The 23,183-nt window shown below is 50.7% G+C and overlaps 2 protein-coding genes across 3 annotated transcripts in view; both read left to right on the forward strand.

The window, feature by feature from the left end:
• The window catches only part of LOC123018033 (oocyte zinc finger protein XlCOF6-like), a 31,919-nt gene extending 31,788 nt beyond the window's left edge, over positions 1-131 (forward strand). Inside the window, exon 2 of one of the 2 annotated variants that reach the window (XM_044419769.1) lies at positions 72-131. In XM_044419769.1, the coding sequence (XP_044275704.1) occupies positions 72-82 (11 nt within the window). In that variant the 3' untranslated portion in view covers positions 83-131. The remainder of the gene's footprint in view (positions 1-71) is intronic. The other variant, XM_044419768.1, reaches the window with a different exon arrangement.
• Positions 132-469: 338 nt separating this feature from the next.
• LOC123018031 (zinc finger protein 850-like) overlaps positions 470-23,183 on the forward strand; it is a 50,937-nt gene continuing 28,223 nt past the window's right edge. Inside the window, exon 1 of the mRNA XM_044419764.1 lies at positions 470-1,979. Coding sequence (XP_044275699.1) covers positions 470-1,979 — 1,510 coding nt within the window. The remainder of the gene's footprint in view (positions 1,980-23,183) is intronic.

Genomic DNA, 23,183 nt, shown 5'->3' on the forward strand with positions numbered 1-23,183 from the left:
CTCAAATTGGTTCATCTCTTTCAGCCATTAACTCCTATCAGAATCTTCATTCTCCATTTCTTCTCGAACAGGTGAGTGGTAAGACAGTGGAAAGGATACAGTTCCACAGTCCTCCAGTGAGAATCAAGTGAGCACTAACTGAGAAAAGAGACTGTTCCAAATCAAATAGGATCAAAAAGGAAAAGTGAAACCGAGTGAGGAACCTGAGGAAACACTTCTGCATTTCTCACGGACCGGGAAACTATAACCCTTAATTCCAGAAGGTTGCAAAAGAAGGGGAAGGGGAAAGGGTTAGGGTGTGACAACTTACTGAAAGTCAGTTGAACCAAATGCACAAAGGGTAGAAAACCCAGAGAGGAATTAAATGTGCAGAATATCGTAGAAGCTTCAATGTTGGCAGAGCGTCAGAGACTGGACAAGCCTTAGTGAGCCTCAGGGATTCCACATTTTCAGGAAGCCATATAGAATTATGGAAAGTAGGCAGAGCTGCAGTGCTGGTGGAAGTCTTATTAAACATCAAGAAACCCTTACTGGGGAAAAGTCATATACATGCATGGAATGTGGAAAGAGCTTCAGCAAGTGTCAACATCTTACCAAACATCAAAGCACCCACACGGGGGAGAGGCCCTATACATGCATGGAATGTGGAAAAAGCTTCAATGACAATGCAAACCTTAAAAGGCATCAAAGAATCCATACTGGTGAAAAGCCTTTTAAATGCATAGAGTGTGGAAAGAGCTTCAATCAAAGCGGACACCTTAGAAGACATCAAACAGCACACACTGGTGAGAGAATATACAGATGCACTGAATGTGGGAAGAACTACCCTGAAAATGGAAGCCTTAGAAGACATCAAAGAACCCACACTGGAGAGAGGCCCTATACCTGCATGGAATGTGGAAAGAGCTTCAACTGGAGTGGTCAGCTTACCTGCCATCAAAGAATCCACACTGGGCAGAGGCCGTACACATGCACAGAATGTGGAAAGAGCTTCAGACAGAGTTGTCATCTTCAAAGCCATCAAATAACCCATACTACGGAGAGACCCTATGCATGCATGGAATGTGGAAAGAGCTTCAAACTAAATGGGAGCCTTAAAAGGCATCAAATAACCCATACTGGGGAGAAGCCATATAGATGCTTCAAATGTGGAGAGAGCTTCAAGCAAAATGTAGTCCTTGCAAGGCATCAAAGAACCCATACTGGTGAGGAGCCATACAAGTGCTTCAAATGTGGAAAGAGCTTCAGCTGCGGTAATTCTCTTAGTAAGCATCAAACTACACATACTGGGGAGAAGCCATTCAGATGCATGGATTGTGGAAAGAGCTATACCGAAAGTGGTAGTCTTAGACTACATCAAAGAATCCACACTGGGGCGAGGCCGTATACCTGCATGGAATGTGGAAAGAGCTTCAGTCGGAGTGATTATCTCATAATCCATCATAGAATCCATACTGGGGAGAAGCCCTTTAAATGCATAGAATGTGGAGAAAACTTCAGCCAGAGTCACTCTCTTAGGAAACATCAAACAACCCACACTGGGGAGGGGGCATATAGATGCCTGGAATGTGGAAGCAGTTTCAGCCAGATTCAATTACTTAGAAGGCATCAAAGAATGCACATGGGCGAGAGGCCGTATATATGCATGGAATGTGGAAAGAGCTTTACTAAAAGCAAAAGTCTGAGAAAGCATCTAAGAACCCACACTGGGGTGAGGCCGTATACATGCATGGAATGTGGAAAGAGCTTCAGCTGGAGTAGTAGTCTTACAAGCCATTATAGAATCCATACTGGGGAGAAGCCCTTTAAATGCATAGAATGTGGAAAGAGTTTTAGTGAGAGTCAATCTCTAAGGAAACATCAAACAACCCACACTGGTGTGAGGCCCTATACCTGCATGGAATGTGAAAGAAGCTTCAGCCAGATTCAATCACTTAGAAGGCATCAAAGAATTCACACAGGGGAGAGGCCTTATAAATGTATGGAATGTGGAAAGAGCTTCAGCCGGCGTGGTCCTCTTAGAAACCATCAAAGAACACACACTTTCTAGAAGCCCTTTAAATGCATAGAATTTTGAAAGAGCTTTACTTAAAAGTGGAAGTCTTAGAAAGCTTCAAAGAACACACTGGGAAGAAGCCATATCAGTGCATCAAATATGGAAAAATCTTCAGACACTGTCAACATCTTAAAAAAATCAATGGGGTGGGGCTATAGAAATGTTTGCAGGGTGAAAAAAGATGTTACACGAGTGATTATCCCATGAAGCATCACAGTACAGAGACCTGTGATAAGCCTTTTCAATGCAACCTGTCTGGAAAGGGCTTCACTGAAAGTGGATGTCTTACAAACCTTCAAAGAACCAACCCGGGAACGTGGACGTCTTAGAAGACATCAAAGAATGTGCTCTGTGGATTGGCCCTATAGATGCATGGAATATGGAATGAGGAGCACTGCCAGTCAAAATCTTCATGAAAGAATCCAGGAGACTCTTGGCAAACTAGAACACAAGCCACCAGCAAAAGAAAAAAAATAATGAAGACATAATACTTTAAATAGAAAATAAAACAAAAGCAATTCCAATTAAAATAAGTTTAAAATTGCATGTCTTTCACCACGAGGACAGTAAGTCTGCATTTTTGTTTCTCATGTAAATTCTAAGTGTGTAAACGTACTGCTTGTCGGGCTCTATTCTTATTGAAATTTTCTAACTCCCACTGCCTCCCTTGTGGGGTGATTTTACAGAGGAGACCAGAGTCTGGTTGGAATTACTGAGAGATTTATTTACCTGCCGGCAGGGACCATGCACTCATGAGAGTGTGGTCCCGGGCAGACGAATGCAGCTAATTTTATACTCTTTTACAGCTATGCAGGTGCTTGAATGACAGCAGACAATGGGGAATCCCACTGAGTTACATTTGCACATTTTGCACCTTTCCCATGCTAAGGCAAGCAAGCGAGGTTACAAGGGCATGACACTGGCGGTTATGCTTGAGCGTGACCTGCTTTGTTCTCATCCTTGCGTAGCGTGCACATTCGTTGGGGTTCCTGTTCTTGTTCACGCGAACAGGACACCCTGATCATGCTTTCTTTTACCCGTGACGAGGCATGCCCTGGCTGCATGTTCGATTATAAGGGGGGTTACCACATTCCCTACTGGTCTTCTTGGGGAATCGAATCATCGAGTCAGCGAGCCGCTAGCGGATGCTGCTTTCAGCCCACACCCTGGCTCTGGCCTGAAGTGCCTGTATTTTCACAGCGTCAATGCGCTGCTTGACAAGGCGGGTAATCCAACGGAGCAGGAGGGGGCCGAAAGTACAGAAAAATAACAACCCTAAAAAGGGTCCTGCAAGGGAAGAGAGCAGGCTGCTCAACCAGGGGGACCAGTTGAAGAGGCGCTGATACCAGTTGGAACCCTCCTTGTGAGCTGAGCACCTTGTGTGCCATGTAGTGCTTGCACTGCTGGGAACGGACCAAAGAGACCCAGTCTCTCAGCGTCCTTTGCTTACTGGGGGGCCGCGGGCCCAGTCACGGCTCCAGGTGGTGCATGTACATTGGGAGACAGCTCGCAAACACCTCTAATAGGAGTCCTGAACTACTTCTTGGATAGAGAGGGCCACGCACCCCCACATTTCTGCACCACACAGAAGCTGTGGACGTCTCTTCCCCCAAAATAACCCAATGACCAGTCCAACCAGACCCCCACCTCATGTTTAAGAGACTGCATCGTAATGAGTGAGAGGATGGCAGCTCAGCGGCCCTCAAATGGAGGGACCGTGTGAGGTGGGCATCCCTACAATCAAAGGATAGAAGAGTTGGAAGGGGCCATGACAGCCATGCGGTAAATCCCCCACCCCATGCTCCTGCACGACACCATGTTGCTCCATCCCTTCTGATGGCCGTCCAGTTCCTCTCTGACTGTCTCTAATGCGGGAGAGCCCACCACCCCTCCAGGCAGCTAGTTGCACTGCAGATTGCTCTGACAGTGAGGAAGCGTTTCCGGATATCTAGCCTGCATCTGGGTTGTTCAAACAAGCCGCGTTGGAGAGGAGTGGTTCCGATGCAGGGAGTGTGGAAAGAGCTTCAGCGACAGGGGCAGCCTTATGGCACACCAAGATCCCACACTGAGGAATAGCCACACGAATGCTAGAGGGTGCGGAGCATAGAAACCTAGGAACAGAGCGAGTCAGAAGGGGTCTCCTGGGTCATCTAGCTTGACCCCAGGTTCCAGCCAGCTCCAGAGCACTTCAGGCAGAGTCCACATTTTGAGAATCGTTAAAACCAACACCAGAGAAAAGAGATCATCACCATATATTGTACATCTATCCCACCACATTAGCAAAAAGGCACTGTGAGGATATTACCGAGTTTTCATAGGATCGGAGTAGTTTCATAGGATCAGAGAACAGCAGAGTTGGAAGGGGCCAAGTAGACCCATCAAGTGCTCATCAAGTTGCACTTCAGCAACTCCCATCATCCCATTCAGATGGCTGTCCAGGTTGTTCTAGAATGTTGCTACTGTGGGTGAGCTCAGGACCTCTCCAGGCAGCTGGTTCAACTTGTGTATTGCCCTGACAGTGTGGATGCTTTTCCTGGTGTCCAGCCTGAACCTGGGTGGTCACTACCGGAGCTGTTTATTCCATGTCCCAAACTGTTATCAATGGGAAGAGACCCTGACCTTCCTCGTTGTGACAGATGGTGAGGTACTTGGAGAGGGATTTCATGTCCCTGCTCAATCTTCCCAGGGCTGACCATTCCCAGTTCTCCTGGTCTGTCCTCTTAGGTCAGTGGTTCTACACCCTGGGTGATTTGATCATCTGGAATTCTTTGTCCGGTTCTGGCACCAAGAGTTTGGAAAGACACACAATAGTTGGAAAGGATCCATAGAAGGATCACAAGAATCATGCAGAAGAGAAGACTGAGGGAAGACAGAATAGCACCCTGCAGTTACCCCAAAGGCTGGCACGAAGGGCAATGCCAAGAGCTCTCACTGGTACCAAAGTGCAGGTCATGGAAGCATCAGCTCAAGTTGCGACAAGCCAGGTTCAGGCTAGAGATCAGAAGAGTCCTCACCGTCAGAGCAACACAGCAGTGCAGCCCGTTTTCCAGAGGGGTTGTGGGCTCTCCACTCGAGGGACATTCCAGGCAAAAGGAGACAGCCATCTAAGTGGGATGGGGTGAGTTCGTGTCTTCCAACAGCAGAGACTTGGACCCGGTCACCTTCTTGGCCCCTTCCAACATGCCTATTCCATGTTTTTTTGGGAAAGGGACTTGAGGAACAGGTTGGAGGTGCTGTACAGCATCCAGGTTGTGGAGAATTATCCCTGAATCTGAGCAGAAACAGGAGAGGCCAGCAGTTCTCAAGTGTGTAACCCCCGTGAGCGCCTCCTCCTTGGACACCCGTCTCATGCAGGCAGAGGGACACCTTGCTGTGCCTGCCTTGGGGCCTGTGTGTGGGACAGATGGCATTTCAGAGGTAACCAGCAGGGAGGGCCTGGGTTCCCACCTCCTTCCTGGGAAGAAGGCTACTCATGAAAGTGTCTTCTTTATATGTAATCCACTCATTTATTGCATTTCTACCCTGCTCTCCAGCCAATCAGCTCCAGAAGGGCTTCTGTGGAAACTTGACCCAGTTCAGAAGGTCCAAATTGGCTGCCAGCTGTCTGGTCTCATCCAAACACTCCCCACCAACCAAATTATGGTGAAGGGGGGGGGGTGTCTCAGGAAAGGGCGAAGCTGGTATGGCAGAGAAATCAAAAGAGAGCCAGTGTGGTGTAGTGGTTAAGAGCCTGGGACTGGGACTCAGAGGATCTGGGTTCGAGTCCCCGCTCAGCCATGGAGCCAACTGGGTGACTTTGGGCCAGTCACAGTCTCTCAGCCCAACCTACCTCACAGGGTTGTTGTTGTGGGGAGAAGATGGAGGAGGAGAGATAATGTAAGCTGCCTTGAGCCCTTTGTAGGAAAAAGGCAGGATATAAATCGAAAAAATAAATAATAATAAAAGCACTGAGGCTGGAAGCCATATTTCATCTCCCAGAATGAACCAGGCCATCTCTGGGCGGGTTCCAGAGTCATGTGACTGGGAATGTCTCCTTTTGGGAACAAGGATTCCAACCTCATCCCTAGATGCCCTTCCCCTGCTTTAGGAATTGGAAGAACAGGCACCAGTGGGCTACAAACCTCTGTCCTTCTGCTCCCACCAACACCCTTCCATGCTCGGCCCCCTTCGCCCCCCCCCCCGCGATTCCCCCGCAGCCCTTCTCACGCCCTCCCTCTCTTCCCAGGCACGTCTCGCTGCCGGGAGACCACGAAAAGCCGGATCCGGATCCTGCACTTCCGGATGCGCCGCATTCCCCCTGGTTTTGCACGGGGAGGTCTCCCAAAACGGCAAGGAAGATCGGGACTTATCGCCCGCATGAACCGAGCCACAAAACCAGGGGAGCCAAAGGGGGATCTGGAGAAATATTCGGGGAGCCTCTGGATAAGGGACCCACAGGGCCTGGGACCCGAAGCGCGCCCCGGTGCCAGTCCGAAGAGGATGGGAAAGGCCGGCCCGCACGGCCCCCAGCCAGGGCGGTGCGATAGCGCCTCTCCCTCCCACGCCCTAGACCCTCAGGAACATTTGCCTGGCCGGGAAGGAGGCGTCCTGGCCGGCGAGACTCCTCTCCTCTGGTAGCTCCTTCCCCGTGGATGCGTCTAGCCCTACCCCCAAATATGTACGGATTGGGGGCGCCCCGAGGTGTGTGTCAGGTCCTTCACGAAGGGCGCAGCGGGGGCCCTGGACTCCTGCCGCGGCCACGCAGAATCGCTGGCAGGGGGCGCTGGAGGGAGAACGACCGCGGACGGAGGGGAAGGGGCAGGAGGGGGGCGCGTTGGGTGGCGGCGCCGGGCACTGGCGGCTGGGGGAGCTCGAGGCGGGAACAGGCCAGCGCACCCCCCGCGCACGGAGAGCGGAAGAGGCGGCAGCTGGTCTGGGCATGCAAAGGCGCTGGGGAAATTGGGTCCGGGGGAGATGTTGAGCGGCGGGGGAGGGGGTCGGCGGGAAGAGGTGGAGCGGCGGGGATGGCAGATGCCGTGCTGCTGGCCTTGCTCAAGAGGGGAAGGGTGTAGAGGAGGGGTCCCTGGGGGTTAGAGTACCCCACTTCTTTTCGGGGACCCTCAAGCTGGCAGAATGTCGGTTTTCAATTTTCGAGGAAATACACACTCGGTCTGTGGGAAAGATCAAACGTTACAACCTCTGCTGCTTGATGGATCGAGGCCCCAGTACCAGCAGTCGCGAACGGAAATCTATCACCAGGAAGATGCAAATTCAAGTACAAGTTTTCAGAGCATATACAGAGCATTTTATGATCTCCTAGTCACGGGCACTGGCTCAGAGCAATTGATGGCAGGATACAGACATGACAAGGAAAGTCTGAGGCCAGAATATACAGAACAAATAATGCAAAGCAACCAGACGTACAAGTGACAAGATGAGAATATTTCCAACTGCAGTGCATTGACATTTCCAGTGTCCTGGACTGTTTGAACTGTTTGAACTGTTTGAACATGGAAATGGAGAAAACATTCATGAAATCAGAATCTCAGCTGCTGCATCCCGCCAGTGGGAAGGCTTTGAACCCGAGGAAGCAACTCGCGTCCTTCTGACTGGCTCCATGCAGAAAACGATCTGAACTAGCTGACTAGATATTTCGTGGCGAACTCTGAATTCCGGCAGGGATTATGTAGCAGTTTTGTAGCAGCGAGCAACCCTTCTAAGATCCTCTGGATCCCCCTGTTTGTACCAGGTGGACAGAAAGGACGCTCCCCCCCGCTCCCGATTTAATGGCGCACTTGTTGGAGGCGGATGCGCTCCGAGATTCCATTCGAGTCCGAGAGACCCCCGTGAACGGCGGGAAGAAATGGGGCGCATCCAGGTCCGACTGCGGGATGCGGCTTTTCCGATCCTCACCAGGGAAGCAGTTCCGGTGGGCGGGCAGCAGGGGGCCCGCTTCCGCTCCGGCCTAGGAGTGTCCGGCGAGGATCGCTGCGCTGCCCGGAGAGGCGGCAGAGGCCTCGGAGTCGCGCCTGGCTTGGAGAAACGAGGGCGCGACAGGAAGGCGGGCGAGAGGGAAGGGACGGGCGGGGAGAGGGGGACAGGACGGGAGCGTGGAGGGGGGGCGGGGGGAGAGCGGAGAGCCCCCCTCCCCCGGCGTTGCGGCGGCAGAGCGCCCGTCCGATACCGGCTCCCCGCGCGAGGCATCGCAGGAGGTGGATTGCGCGATCCTCCGCTCCCGGGAGCGCTCCGGCCAGGGCTCGAGCCCCGGGATTTATGGCTTTATGGAATGGATTTACGCATTCTTTGGTATTCCTCCCCATATTCCTCCTGGCCTTGGCACGTGTCCCCACCTCCCTTCTTCAGCTTATCTTGGACAAGCTAGCCGCCCCAACAGCCATCGCTTCCCCAGTCACATCCTTCCTAGAAGAGGTTCTGGGGATGCTCACAGCTGCTTCACAAATTCCCAGATGTGCCCATGGCCCCAAACAGCTGGAGATGCCATTTCACAGCCGCCTCTTCCTCGATATTGCTGCAGTCAGTAAGGCCTCGGAACCTGTCTGGCTGATTCACTTTCCAGGGCGTAGGACAAGGAAGGTGACCGTGGTCTGGGCATCCAGCCAATCCCTGCCTTCCCTTCCCCGTGCCCCACCCCCTCAGGCAGCATCCCACCCCCTTTTCAGTCCACAATTCTCTTTCCAGGTGGCTGTCACAACCGCACAAGAAGGGATGCTGTGGGGTTTGCTGATGGGCCTGTGAGAGATGCAGTGAAAAGCCTCCCTCAAGATAGTCTCCTCTTTTTAACTTTTTTTCTTTATGGATTTTCAATAAAAAAAACTTAAAGAGGAAAAAAGATACTTTAAAATGTAACTTCATAAATCTCAAGATTGAAAATCTAGGATCTGACCTGGCTGTGTGTTCGCATCCAGGAAGCTGGGAAATATCACACTCAGAAGAGAAAGGAAGATCTGAGAGTGAGGAGTGTTTATGAAGGGAATGAGTGTGATATCTCAGACAGAAGCTGTTATTATACATACTTTTATTCATGAAGGAAATTTTCTGAACATCATGAAAGGCACATATCTATTAACAATTCAACATACCAAAGGTTCCATAATTTATCCAAGGACTGCATAAGTTTTGTTATTTTTAGTAGTACTTTTACTGCATGTTCTTAAAATTTGAGCTACTCAAGCAGTCTTATTGGTTAATGTGATAGGATAAACATCCAATAAATGATGACAATGAAGATAATGTCTTCTCTCTGATGTTAGTTTTTAATGACTCACAATATGCTGAATCTGGCTGATGTGCTTTCCACCCTCTATGCATTCATGCAGCTATTCCCCAGTGTGGGTTCTTTGATGTGTTATTACACTTCCCTGTCACTGAAGCTCCTTGCACACTCTATGCATCTGAATAACAATTTCCCAATGTGGGTTCTTTGACCGTTTGTAAGATTTCCACCTTCAGTTAAGCTTTTTCCACATTCCTTGCATCCATATGATTTTTTTCCTGGTGTGGGTTCTTTGGTGGATCATACGATGTTGACTCCGGATGAATTTTTTCACATTGCATACATTTATATGGCTGGTTCTCTGTGTGCATTCTTTGATGAATAGTAAGAGTTCCAATTCCACTTTTTCTATTCCATGCATCCCTATCATTTTTCTGCAGGGTGAGTCCTTTGATGGTTTGCAAGATGACTTTCTTTGCAGCTCTTTCCACAGTACATGAATCTACATGGCTTATCCCCAGAGTGGGCCCTTTGATGTTTCATAGGAACTTCTCTGTCAAACTCTTTCCACATTCCATCATCTAAATGGCTTCTCCCCAGTGTCAGTTCTTTCATGGATGGTAATAATTTGACCCAGACTGGCTCTCTTTCTGCACTGCATGTGTTTATATGCTCTCCCCAGTGTGGGTTCATTGATGTTTCACAAGACTTCCCCTGTCACTGAAGCTCTTTCCACATTGCATGCAATTATACAGCCTCACCCTTGTGTGGCTTCTTTGATATGTTGTAAGACTTCCATTTTCAGTGAAGGTTTTACCACAGTGCATACAGATACTTTATCCCTTGTGTGGATTCCTTAAAAGCCGATAAAAAATGGACTATGGTTGAAGCTCTAACTGCATTACATGTATTTATATGGCCTTTCCACAGTGTGGGTCCTTTGATGTTTAGCTAGATTTCCACTTTGACTGAAGCTCTTTCCACATTCCATGCATTTATATGGCCTCTCCCCAGTGTGCGTCTTTTGATGTGTAGTAAGATTTCCACGTTGACTGAAGTTCTTTCCACATTCCATGCATCTATATGGCTTCTCCCCAGTGTGGCTTCTTTGATGTTTCACAAGACTTCCTGTGTCACTGAAGCTCTTTCCACATTCCATACATTTATATGGCCTCTCCCCTGTTTGGGTTCTATGATGGCTCGTAAGATGATTCCCCGTACTGAAGCTCTTCCCACATTCCATGCATCTATAAGGCCTCTCTTCAGTTTGCATTCTTTGATGCATGCTAAGGCTCCCATTAACACTCAATTTCTGTCCACATTCCATGCCTTCATTCCATTTGTCCCCTAGATGACTTCCCTGATGTCTTTGAAGTTTTCCAGGAAAAGTGAAACTCTTACCACAGTGTACGCATCTATGTGGCTGCTCTCTAGTGTGGAGGTTCTTTGAAGTTGAGGAAGCCTCGTGCCTCAGTGGATGCTCCATTAATGCTCTGCACATTCATTCGGACTTTTTATTTTCTACACTTACTCAGATTTCCTCATTTTTGATCCCAGTTAAGTTCCAAACGTCTCCATTCTCACTTCGTGCTCATTTCTTTCTCGCAATAGGACATGTGGAGCTGCAAAATTCCTATTGTCTTGCCATTCATCTGCTTGGGAAGAAAGAGAAAATCATAATCTTTTTAGGACTGAAAGGCCAAAATAGATGAACTAATTTGAGTTCAAATCCAAGTTAGCATCTTTCACTTTACATCTCTAAAATTTTATTTTGCCTCAGTAGTGGGGCAACATAGCATTTCCTGTAGGAAAAGAAAACTAATTTTATCTACTAATGATCAAAAAGGAGAAAAGATCCAGACCAATATTGAGTCAGGAAGTTTGCAGGCCCATGAGGAGGTGCCTGAAATTGAATGTGGGTGAAACCCCTGGCAGGAGACTCTGAGATTTTATGGTTGCAGAGAAAGGTCCTGCGAGACCAGAGTTGCTTTCCAGGAAAGGTACTGATCTGTCGATGCCCACTGCAATCAAGAAGCCTTCTCGTGCTTACAGCAGCAGCCCACCTTGATTAAGGTAAGAGTTTTGAAGTTACCTTTGGGAGTGCATCCACCCCCCCGCCCCAGCTCCCCCAACTGGCAAAAACCTCCTCCCCTCCAGGAACTGGAATTGGTATTAGGAGCAATCGATGGATAAATGGGCAAGGTCCGATTATGGTAGTTGACCGAGCCTGAGCTGCACAGGAAGGCAGTAAGAATAGCCAGCACCTCTCCATGGTTGACTCGGCCCAAGTCGGGAACGCCCAAAGCAGGCCTGCCTGCCAAGGAACTACAAAGCAGGTGAAGAGGAAGAGGAAAGACCCACAAATCTGAGCTCTGGCATGGAGCTGTGACTGGGCCTGTAGTCACCCAGCGAGCGTTGTAGCCGAGGGAAGCTGTGAGACAGGCCTCTCCGGTTGGGGCCCTACAGCATAAACATCACAGCACTCAATAACTCCCAGACTGGCTGACAGAGCAATGCTCTGGGGTGGCTGTGGGAGTTGAGAGGGAGGGCGGAACCTGGCTGGCACCTTTGCATGGCAATAAAGTCCCAGCCGAAGCTCTTTCCACATTCCATGCATTTACATGGCCTGTTCTGCATTGGGTCCTCTGACAGGAGGGGCTAAGATGGTGCCAGAGCAACACTGCCTAGCTATTCCTCCCATCTATGCTGGGAAAATTGAAGCTGCAAATATCAAATATAAAGAGCCAAAGGGAGGAGGAGATAAGAAAGAGACGACATACCACAAGTCCCAGAGAAGAGAAGTTGGAAAAGGAGAGGAAGAGGAAGCAACTTGGGATTGAAAGCTTCCTTCCTTCAAATGATGGTGCATACACCAAGTATTACAAACAGCGCTAAGAACAGACTTGATGCTTTTGCCACAGACCCCATCAACAGTTCAGTTTGCCAAGAGGTAGAAAGCAACCGAACTCCCCGTAAGGAGGGGGAAGAGGGAAAACCTAAATCTTTAGGATGGAAAGTAAATGGCCGGAAGGCAGAATACGCTCTTCCCTCACAGTCAAATTGCCCCACTCAACAGTTGGGTGAAATTTGTTTTATATCTGCAGAAACTTTAATTTTGGTTTTAGAAGCCTAACATGGGCCTGCTGACCAAGGAGTGGCAAAGCAGGTGAAGAAGAGGAAAGACCCACAAATCGGAGCTCAGGCAAGGAATAAATGTCCCACATGTATTCTTTACCTGGCCTTTCTGACCCTTATTCAAGTCTTGGAAGGTCTCTTGCCTCACTTCTTGTTCCCTTGTTTCGGTGAAAGGGCAGATTGCTGATTCTCTGTCCCACCAATGACCTGTGTGCAAGTAATGGCAAAATGAAAATATGGCTTGGCTGGGGGAGCTGATTTCACTGGGGAATCCCTTGGCATTGCTGCTGCTTCTAGTTCAGCACTCGGGAAGTCCTCCCCTTTTCACTGCGTATGGGTTGCTGAAGCGGGTTTTCCACTGCTGGCATGTCGGCGCAATTTAACATGGATTTATCTGCATTTCACTAGGCAAGGCCCCGTCTCTTCCAAAGGCAGCAGAAATAATTTGCATGCATGTTGCATTAAGAATAAAATTTTAAAGAAAAGCATGACAGGTAGAAAAGAGACCCAGAACCCTCTTTCCTGCATAGAACAGAAGCTCTTGAGCTATGTGACTGCAGAGAGAGTAGCTTCGCAGGATGCGCCAACCCATGTGGTTTCAGGGTGTGCGAAATGCCCAGCTCCTCAGTCTTCCAGCTTCCTGGGAGCCCAGGCACTGGGGGTCATCCTGCCTGAAATAAAGGCCAGACCATTCCCTAGGAAAAGTCACGTGGTGCCAGAGCCATGTGGGACCAGTGGCACCAGAATGGGCTGTGCTCCCCAGGCATCTCCTGGGGATTTGCAGTCCACCCAGCCGCCCTTGTGAAAAAATCTGGGTTTTGGAGTATTGGCATCAAAAGATCTTGGAAGGAAGGAGCCTTCACAGATGTGAACCACTTGGCTGGCATGGCAGGGTAAGGTGCTTCCACGCTTATCCAGAGAAGACCCCATGGAGGGGGAAACAAAAACCACAAGGCAGTTCATCCTTTGGGTAGCCCACAGCTGCCCCCGCCCGAAATGCCAGGATCTGTGGGCAGGGAGATGCAATCAAGGGCCCATTGAGGGGGGAACTTTAGCCATCAGCTCTGCCTCAGTAAGACTTTGCAAAAGACATTAAGATGGTCCGCCCCATTGCCGAACGGACCAGGACAGCTTCCAGAAGACTTTGGAGGCTTTTCCGGTTCATATGGTTGTCCAGCCTGCTTTGTGGAATACAGATGTGACCTTCACCACCAGCAATGCATCTTCGGGATGCCGCTCGGTGTAGCTGTTCTGAGTGGTTCCCACCCTTCTTAGTGTTGGCCCGAAAGAAGACCCGGAGGAACCCTTGACAAATCTGTCCTACATCCAGTTTACTCAGCCCTTGCCCAAGTTGGCTGGTCATGCAAGCCAAGCAGGGAATACATGTCTGGATCCAGGAAATTGTGAGTTCCTCTTTGAAAGGAGGACTGGTCCCATCCTGGTTCAAAGAGGCAGCAATAAGGCCCCTTCTGAAGAAAACAAACCTGGATCCAGAAAATGTTAATAACTTTCAGCCAGTGGCCAATTTTCTGTTTTTGGGCAAGGTGCTTGAGTGGGTGATGGCTGGACAACTCCAGACACGCTTGGATGAAACCAATTATCTGGACCCATTTCAGTCCAGTTTTTGGCCTGGTTATAGAATGGAAACTACCCTGGCCACCCTTTGGGGTGACCTTTGCAGGAGAAAGACAGGGAGTGTGATGCTGTTGGTTCTCCTGGACCTTTTGGCAGTGTTTGGTACCATTGATCACGGTATCCTTCTGGATAGGCTGGCCGTGTTAGGAGTCGGGAGCACTGCTTTGAAGCGGTTCCACTTCTGCCTGTCTGATCAACCCCAGATGGTGTTGTTGGGGAGCGCAGCTCTGTGTCACAGCAAGTACGTCACGGAGGACTGTGGGGCTCCATCCTGTCCCCCGTGCTCTTCAACACTTACATGAAACCACCAGGAGAGGCCATCAGGAGGTTTGGGCTGAAGTGTCATCAGTACGCTGATGACACTCAGCTCTTCCGCTCTTTTCCATCCAACCCAGGGGAAGCCATGAAGATTCTAATCCAGTGTCTGGTTGGGGTGATGGGTCGGATGAAGGCCAACAAACTCAAGCTAAATCCAGACAAGACGGAGGTGCTGTTGAAAGGTGACTCCCACATCCAGATGGGGGATATTAGCCCTGTCTTGGATGGGGCTGTGCTGCCTCTACAGGACAGGGTCTGGTCCTTAGGGGAGCTTCTGGATCTTGAGCTGTCCTTGGAGCACCAGGTTGGCTCGGTGGCCAGGAGTGCGTTCCATCAGCACTGGCTACCTCACCCGCTTCAACCGTATCTGGCCAGGCAGGACCTAGCAACAGGAATTCATGGACTGGTAACCCCTTGGTTGGACTATTGTAATGCGCTCTACATGGGGCCACCCCCCAAAATGGTCCAGAAACCTCAACTGCTGCAAAATACAGTGGCCAGGCTGCTGGCAGAGACTGGTGGTACTAAACACAGAACACCAGTCCTCTCTCAACTGCACTGGTTGCCCATTGAAGTCTGGGCCAGCTTCAAGGTGCTTGTCTTAACATATAAATCCCTAAAAGAATGAACATCTCCATCCAAATAGGCCTACCCAGACCCCGAGATCCTCACTGGAGGTCCTGCTCCAGGAGCCTCCTTAAAAGGAAGCTAGGAGGATGGCAACACAGGGCAGGGCGTTTTCAGTCGTGGCGCCCCATTTGAGGGAAGGATCCCCCCAAAAGGTGTGCCAAGCGAATTTCATGTATACATCCCAGCACCAAGTGAAGATATTTCCATTCTCAAAATATTTTAATGATTGACAGTTTCAGGTTTATATTTTAACTCTGATTGTTATAATTGAAAATTGAAGTGTTAATTCTTATCTGTTAAGATGTATCCAATAAGTTTTCTATATTATTAACTGGCTCGTGCGGCTGCTGTGATGGGGATATGTTAATCTTTTATGGTTTTATTGTTACTAAAATGTTAATTTGACCTGTTCGTGTATTTGATGCTTTGTCAGTGCTTTTATTACGACCTAAACCGTCCAGAGAGCCATGACGGTATTGGGACAGCATGCAAGTGTTAATTAAATAAAACAAGCTGTGCACCATCACCAGGGGGTTGGGGAAGCAGCTTTGAATGAGAGGGGTCGGAGCCAGGCTGTCCCAGGAGAGGGGGAAACACGAAGCCCTCCGCCGCCAGGGCAGCCTCTTCACTGCGCAGGCATCAGGAGACTTTCGGGACGGACCCCTCGAGAGACCCTTGCCCGGCGCAGCAGCTCATAGAGGGACCGACTCGAGCCCCATGTGGGGAACCCAGAAGCGATTGCCCGGATTCCCGCCGCGGTCCCACCTTGCACACCGGCAGGGCGAAAATGATGCGGCTACTCAAAGCAAGGAAAGTCCGGCTCGGCTCCCCGCAGCTCCGCGCCTGCACTCCGCCCTCCATCCCGCCCCACGGCCCCAGACCCGCCGGGAGCTTTTGAGGGGAAGGAGCGCCCCCTTCCTCCTGCCCCATGCATGGCTGGCCCCACCGCACCGCGCACGGCTGCCCCAGAACATCCCGGGACTCATGTCCTCCCCGGGAGGGGAAGATCGTGCAGTGCAAACCCTGCGGCGCTTTGCACCAGGGGAGTCCGGATCAGGCTCGGCACTCCGCCCCTGCAACATGAGAGAAGGGTGGGGGGCTCTCGCCTCTCACCAACCCGTCCCATGCTCGGCCTGCTTCTCCCCAGATGCTCCCACCCGCCCCTTCCCTCCCTCACCTCACGAATTCAGCTTTCCGTCCTGCTGCGGTTCGCGCCAGGCGGATCTCGCTGCCGGGAGCACCAGAGCCGGAGCGCCCGCGTGGCCTTGCCCTTTGTGAGGTCTCTGCACTCGGCCTTAAGCACTCCAGGACCGAGGAGGGGAAGCGACTCCTCCCCTGCTCGCCCACCTTGCATTCGCCGCCTCGGGAGACCAGGAAAAGCCGGATCCCGGATCTCGCGCGTCCGGATGCGCCGCATTCCCCCTGGTTTTGCACGGGGAGGGCTCCCAAAAGCGCAAGGAAGCGCGGAGCGCATCGCCCGCATGAACCGAGCCACAAAATCGGGGGTGCCAAAGGGGGATTCGGAGAAATATTCGCGGAGCCTCTGAGGAGGAAGGGGCCCACCGGGCCTGCGAGCCCAAGCGCGCCCCGAAGCCAGCCCTAAGAGGGCAAGGAAAGCGACACTGGATCGGACCGAAGGGCGACTTAGCCCTTCCCTCCGGCTGCACGGAGCACGTCATCCCACAGGGCCACCCAGGCAGGACGGGTGCGCGGGCCCTGTGGGCTGTTCTTTGGAACAACCGCCCTGGTTCGGCCTGCTTCGAAATGTAGTAGATGACAATACTCCTCTTCCATATCACAGGTGCAGAAAAAACCTGGAGAAAAGGAGACTCCAAGGAAATCTTATAGCAGCTTATAGGTATATATGTATGTATGTATGTATGTATTTGGAATTTTTGTATGCCGTCCCATTCGCATAAGCCTTGGGACGGCTTCCAGCATAATAAATAAACAACATAGAAATAATACATATATAATCCGGATTCCCCTTGACTGCAGAAGTTAAACCCAATTAAAAATATTGACAATTATTAAAATATTGTCGAAATAAAAATGTCTTAGCCTGGCGTAGAAAAACAAATAACGACGGCACCAGGCGGACCTCTCTGGGGGACGCATTCCATAAGTGGGGCCCCACCGCAGAGAAAGCCCTCCTCCGGGTACTCACTCTCCTAATATCTTTCACAGAGGGTTCCCGGAGGAGGCCCTCTGTCACCGATCTCAGGGGGTGGGAAGGCAAACATGGAAGCAGGCGTTCCTTTAGGTATCCAGGTCCCAAGCCATTAAGGGCTTTGTAGGTGATAACCAGCACCTTGAATTGAGCCTGGACATCGATGGGGAGCCAGTGAAGCTGGTAGAGGACTGGGATAATATGAGAATAATGCCCTGTCCCCGTCAGCAACCTGGCAGCTTTATTTTGCACCATCTGAAGTATCCAGACTGTCTTCAAGGGCAGGCCCACATACAGCACATTGCAGAAGTCCAATCGGGAAGTAACCAATGCATGTGTCACTCTCGCTAGGCAGTCATTCTCCAGGTAGGGACACAGCTTATGGATCTGCCGAAACTGAAGGAAAGCGCTCCTCACCACTGCTGTCACCTGAGCTTCCAGTGAAAGCTCCGGGTCAAGGAGCACTTCCAAGCTGTGGACCCTGTCCTTTAGAGGGAGTGCAACCCCATTCAGGACAAGGTCCAAGTCACCAAACCCAGAGCCCGAACCGCCCACCAACAGGACCTCCGTCTTGTCTGGATTGAGCTTCAGTTTATTATGTACCTCCTGCGAGTCCCTTGGACCGCAAGTAGACTAAACCAGTAAGTCCTAGAGGAGATCAACCCTGACTGCTCTTTAGAAGGCCAGATACTGAAGATGAAACTCAAATACTTTGGCCACCTAATGAGAAGGAAAGAATCCCTGGAGAAGCACGTAATGCTTGGATTTCTGTAATGCGCTCTATGTGGGGCTGCCCTTGAGGACAGTCCGGATACTTCAGATGGTGCAAAATAGAGAAGCCAGGTTACTGACAAGGACTGGGCATTATTCTCATATAACCCCAGTCCTCTACCAGCTTCACTGGCTTCCCATCGAAGTCCAGGCTCAATTCAAGGTGTTGGTAATCACCTATAAAGCCCTTAATGGCTTGGGACTTGGATACCTTAAGGAATGCCTGTGTCCATATTTGACCTCTCGCCCCTTGAGATCGGCAGCAGAGGTCCTCCTCCGGGAACCTTCCGTGAGAGACATTAGGAAGCAAAGTATCCAGATGAGGGCTTTCTCTGTGGTGGTGCCCCATCTGTGGAATGTGCTCCCCAGAGAGGTCTGCCTGGTGCTGTCGTTATTTGTTTTTTGGCACCAGGCTAAGACCATTTTAATCAAAAAAATATTTTAATAATGTTTAATATTTATAAGTTTTAATTGTGCAGCCAGGGTGTTTCCGGGTTTTAATTGTATTTGTATTTTATTTATTTATTTCTGTGAGCTGTCCCAAGGCTATATAGCAAGGGGACAGCATACAAAAATTTAAAATAAATAATAAAGTGTCATAATTTAAAACCATAATCCAGCATTCTTTTGGAGGAATTCCTATTTTGCAGCAGAGACAACAGTGGAACATTTGCCTACTTTGGAATCATACAGGCTTCCAGGTTATGGCATCCCTGACTGATGGCTGTCCAATGGCCTCTTGGGTGCCTCCAGTGTGAGAGCGCCCACAACCTCTCTCAATCCATGCTTCCACTGCTGCACTGCTCAGACAGTGATGAACTTTTTCCTGACTGCTAGGGAGTTCCAGAAAAACATCTACTTCTGCTTCAGTGACTATGCTAAAACCTTTGATTGTGTGGATCACAACAAACTGTGGCAAGTTCTTAAAGAGATGGGCGTACCAGACCATCTTATTTGTCTCTTGAGAAACCATTATGCGGGTCAAGAAGCAACAGTGAGAACTGGACACGGAACCACTGATGGGTTCAAAATTGGGAAAGGAGTTCGGCAAGGCTGTATACTGTCGCCCTGCCTATTTAACTTATATACAGAGCACATCATGAGAAAGGTGGGGCTGGATGAATCACCAGCTGGAATTAAGATTGCCAGAAGAAATATCAAGAACTTCAGATATGCAGATGATACCACTCTAATGGCAGAAAGTGAAGAGGAACTAAACAGCCTCTTGATGTGGGTGAAGGAAGAGAGTGCAATAGTTGGCTTGAAACTCAACATTAAGAAAACTAAGATCATGGCATCTGGTCCTCTCACTTCCTGGCAAAAAGATGGGGAAGAAATGGAGGTAGTGACAGATTTTATTTTCCTGGGCTACAAGATCACCGCAGACGGGTACTGCAGCCAAGAATTTAAAAGGCGCTTGCTCCTGGGGAGGAAAGCTATGGCAAATCTAGACAGCAAACTAAAAAGCAGAGACATCACCCTGGCAACAAAAGTGTATATAGTCAAGGCTATGGTTTTCCCAGTTGCAATGTACAGCTGTGAAAGTTGGACCGTAAGGAAGGCTGAGTGCCAAAGAATTGAGGCCTTTGAGATGTGGTGCTGGAGGAGACTCCTGCGAATCCCTTGGACAGCAAGGCGATCAAACTGGTCAGTCCTAGAGGAGATCAACCCTGACTGCTCTTTAGAAGGCCAGATCCTGAAGATGAAACTCAAGTACTTTGGTCAACTAATGAGAAGGAATGACCCCTTGGAGAAGAGTCTAATGCTGGGAACAATTGATGGCAAAAGAAGAAGGGGACGGCAGAGAATGAGGTGGCTGGATGGAGTCACTGAAGCAGTTGGCATGAGCTTGAGTGGACTCCAGGAGATGGTGAAGGACAGGAGGGCCTGGAGGAATGTTGTCCATGGAGTTGTGATGGATCAGACATGACTTCGCGACGATCAACAAAAAGTGGGATTCTGCCTTCCTGCAATGAAAGTCCATTATTACATGTCCTGCAGTCTGGGATGACCCAGAGGAGATCCTGGCCCTCTCTGCTCTGTCTTCTCTTGTCAAGGCTAAACATGACCACTTCTTTCAATCTCCTTTTCAAAGTCAGCAAAATTTTGTTGCTCTTCCCTGAAACCTCTCCAGATTGCCTGCATTTCTCTTGAAGTGTGCTGTCCTGAACTGGATGCAGGACCCCAGAACAGACCAAACTAATGCCAAACAGGCACTTGCCTTAACTTGGAAACTGTACTCCTATTAATGCAGCCTGATAGGGCATTTGCTTTCTAGCATCCCCAACATAGTGCTGTCTCATCTTCATCTTTGGATCGACAGCAAGTCCAAGATGCTTCTCTCTTGCGCTAATGCTGAGCCAAGTTTTAGTGGCTTCAAGTGTGATGTGACAGTGTTCCTTTAAATGTTGGTAAGTTTCAGAAGAGCAAAGGGGACAAGAGAAGTGGATGAGCAAGTGAGGTACTTGGTGCTGATGGAGAGGGTGTGGGCAGAGCCTGGGAGGGTGAGAAGAGAGAAAAATCGATCTTCTCATTACATAAAGTGCTGTGGAAGGGATTTACAAGTCCCAAGGAAAGGGAAGGAGGTCGAGTATGTGGAGGATGGAGCTGCGACTGGGGGGAGTCACACCGTAATACTGTTAAGCATTAGAAGGGTGTGAGAGGCAGAAGCGGAGAGAAGGCAAAGGCTGCGCTGATAGATAGAAAGGAAGGCAAGGCTGGCGGAAGCGCAATCAGAAGAGGAAGGAGGATCTGAGAGCGAGGAGTGTTTGTGAAAGGAAAGTACGATAGTTGGAAGCTGTTATTGTGCATTGTTTTATTCACAACGGAAATAAGTTTCTGAATGTCATGAATCCAATCCACTTGTTGCACAACTGAATATCTATGTTGTTGACGGCTGACCCAGAGTCACAGGTGCGTGAACAGAGAGTCTCATCCTCAGGACCACGTAGTCCAGCAAAGGAGCCTTGCAGTTTGGGTACCATGTGAGTGAGAGGTTAACTGGCAGGAGCAAAATTGAATTCCTGGTGGCAGCGTTACGTACGCAGAGAACGAGGAGGAGACATCGAGAAAGGGAGAGACACAGCATGTCTAAAGAAATGGCAGGAGAGTTCTCGTGACACAAGGATCCCCATCATGCAACTGTGCATTTGTGTCTCTTTTCCTAGATGGAGAACTCTGCATTTCTGCTCAGTGACTCGTTCTATTCAGCTCCATGCTGCAGCCCATCCAGCTCACTTGGAATTTCTCTTCTTTATCTCGGGTCCCTTCTCTCCATGGCAGCCTGTGCAATGTTTGAAAAGCGCCATCACCTTTTCTGTCTGGCAGACTGATGCTCATGGTTCTCCCTCTCCTGCCAACCACCTGCTTGGGGGCAAAGGCAACATAGAATCAGGCTGGGGCAGCCAATTCCACCGGGGAATCCCGTAATGCAGCTGCCTCTAGTTCATCCCCTGGAATGCCAACCCTTTCCCACTGCATGTGGGCTGTGGAAACACTTCTTTCATTGCCTATATGTACCTGGCATTTTGGAATAGATTTATAGACATTTCACTAGGTAGTGCACCATCTCCTAGAAATGAAGCAGAAATAATGCTCATGTCTTTTCTACTCCCTTCGCTCTGCCATCCAACCCGGATCCCCCATTGCCTGACTGGGCTGCATCACGTCTCTTTGCACTCCAGCACCAGGAATGGCTGATCCATATCGGGGGCCCACCACTGCTGCCTGTAGGGGGATAGACAGATAGAAACCAGGCCACCCCTTGGACCCTGGTGGCTGTTCCCGCCCCCACTCCGTACCAGGCTTTCAGAGGGGGACACACGCGCCTTTGACTTCATCTCCACAACAGCTCAGTGGGGAGGCCTTTCCAAGAAAGAAAACTTCAGAAAGAAAGTGGCCACACCGAACGGCACCTCGGGCGCTAAGAGGGCATGCCTTGCGATGAAGACCATCCGCAGCTGTCCTCACTCCTGGCCTCAGCTCTGAGCAGGGATCCGAGCGGGGGTCCCTCTGGCACACATGGGCTATCTCCGGGCGGCCAGGAGGGGGGCAGGTGGTTCCAGGTAAGAAGGAGCTTGTCATAGCCAGGGCGGGAAGTGCCGGGACGCTTCTGGAAGGACCCCTCGAGAGACACTCTTTCCCGGCCCCGCTGCTCCTCCGGGCTCCTCCTCAAGCCCCACCTGGAGAGGCCGAGAGGTGCCTGCCCAGATTCCCGCCACGCCCCCCAGCCCGGCCCCCTCTTGAGCAGCGCCAGGACAGAGGGAGATGCGCCTGTTCAAGGCAAGGAAAACACAGCTCAGTTCCTCGCAGCTCCGCGCCTGCACTCCGCCCCCCCCCCCCGGTCCATACCGTCCCACGGCCCAGAGCTGGGGCCGGGAGCGCCTCAGAGGAAGGAACCTCCCGCTCTTCCTGCCCCATGCAAGACATGCTCCCTGCACCGCGGCCGGTGCTCCAGAACACGCCGGGACTCTAGTCCTCTCCGGGTGGGCTCCCGAGAAGGGAAGATCGTGCAGTGCAAACCCCGCGGCGCTTCGCACGTACAGCGCCGGGATCAAACCCAGGGCGCGCTCCCCGCCGGGACGCCAAGTGGAGGCTCTTACCTCTCCGTTCCCATGCCTACCCCTTTCCTCTCCCACCATGAGTCCACCTTCCTACCACGTTGCGGGTTTCTCCAGGTCCGTCTCGCTGCCGGGACCACCAGGCCGGGGCGTCCTCGGGGCTCCCCTCGCCCCTTTCCCGCCTCTCCAGGAAGCGCCGCGCTCCCCTCGAGCTCTCCAGACCCGGAGCGGAAGCGAAGCGAGCCCCCTGCTGCCCGCCCAGCAGGAGCTGCTTCCCACGGGAGGGCCGGAAAAGCCGGATTCCGGAGTCCCCCTGGGATGCGCCGCATTTCCCTGGTTCTGCGCGGGGCGGTCTCCCGAACTGCACCCAAAGCGCGCAGCGCCTCCGCCTTCGACAACTGAGCCCCGAAATCCGGGGTGGCATCGTTTCTGTGCGCCTGGCACCAGAAGGGGGATCAAGAGGGTCCTAGGATGGGGCCCAGGGGGGCCGGGTCCCAGAAAGGTGGTTTGGGGCAGATTTCTAAGTGGGGTGGCCCCCTGCATGATAGAGCCACACCAGAAAGCCTGGCCCCATCAAGGCCCCGATGCTTGAATTTCTGGGGAGAACAAATGCCAGATGAAAGTATCTCTTTTTGTAGTGAAGAGATGAAAGCTTGTAGAAGCTGCACCTTTATATCTTAGTCACTCTTTTATTGT

Source organism: Varanus komodoensis, unplaced genomic scaffold (assembly GCF_004798865.1).
Source record: "Varanus komodoensis strain SLA01 unplaced genomic scaffold, ASM479886v1 scaffold108, whole genome shotgun sequence".
Lineage (NCBI taxonomy): Eukaryota > Metazoa > Chordata > Lepidosauria > Squamata > Varanidae > Varanus > Varanus komodoensis.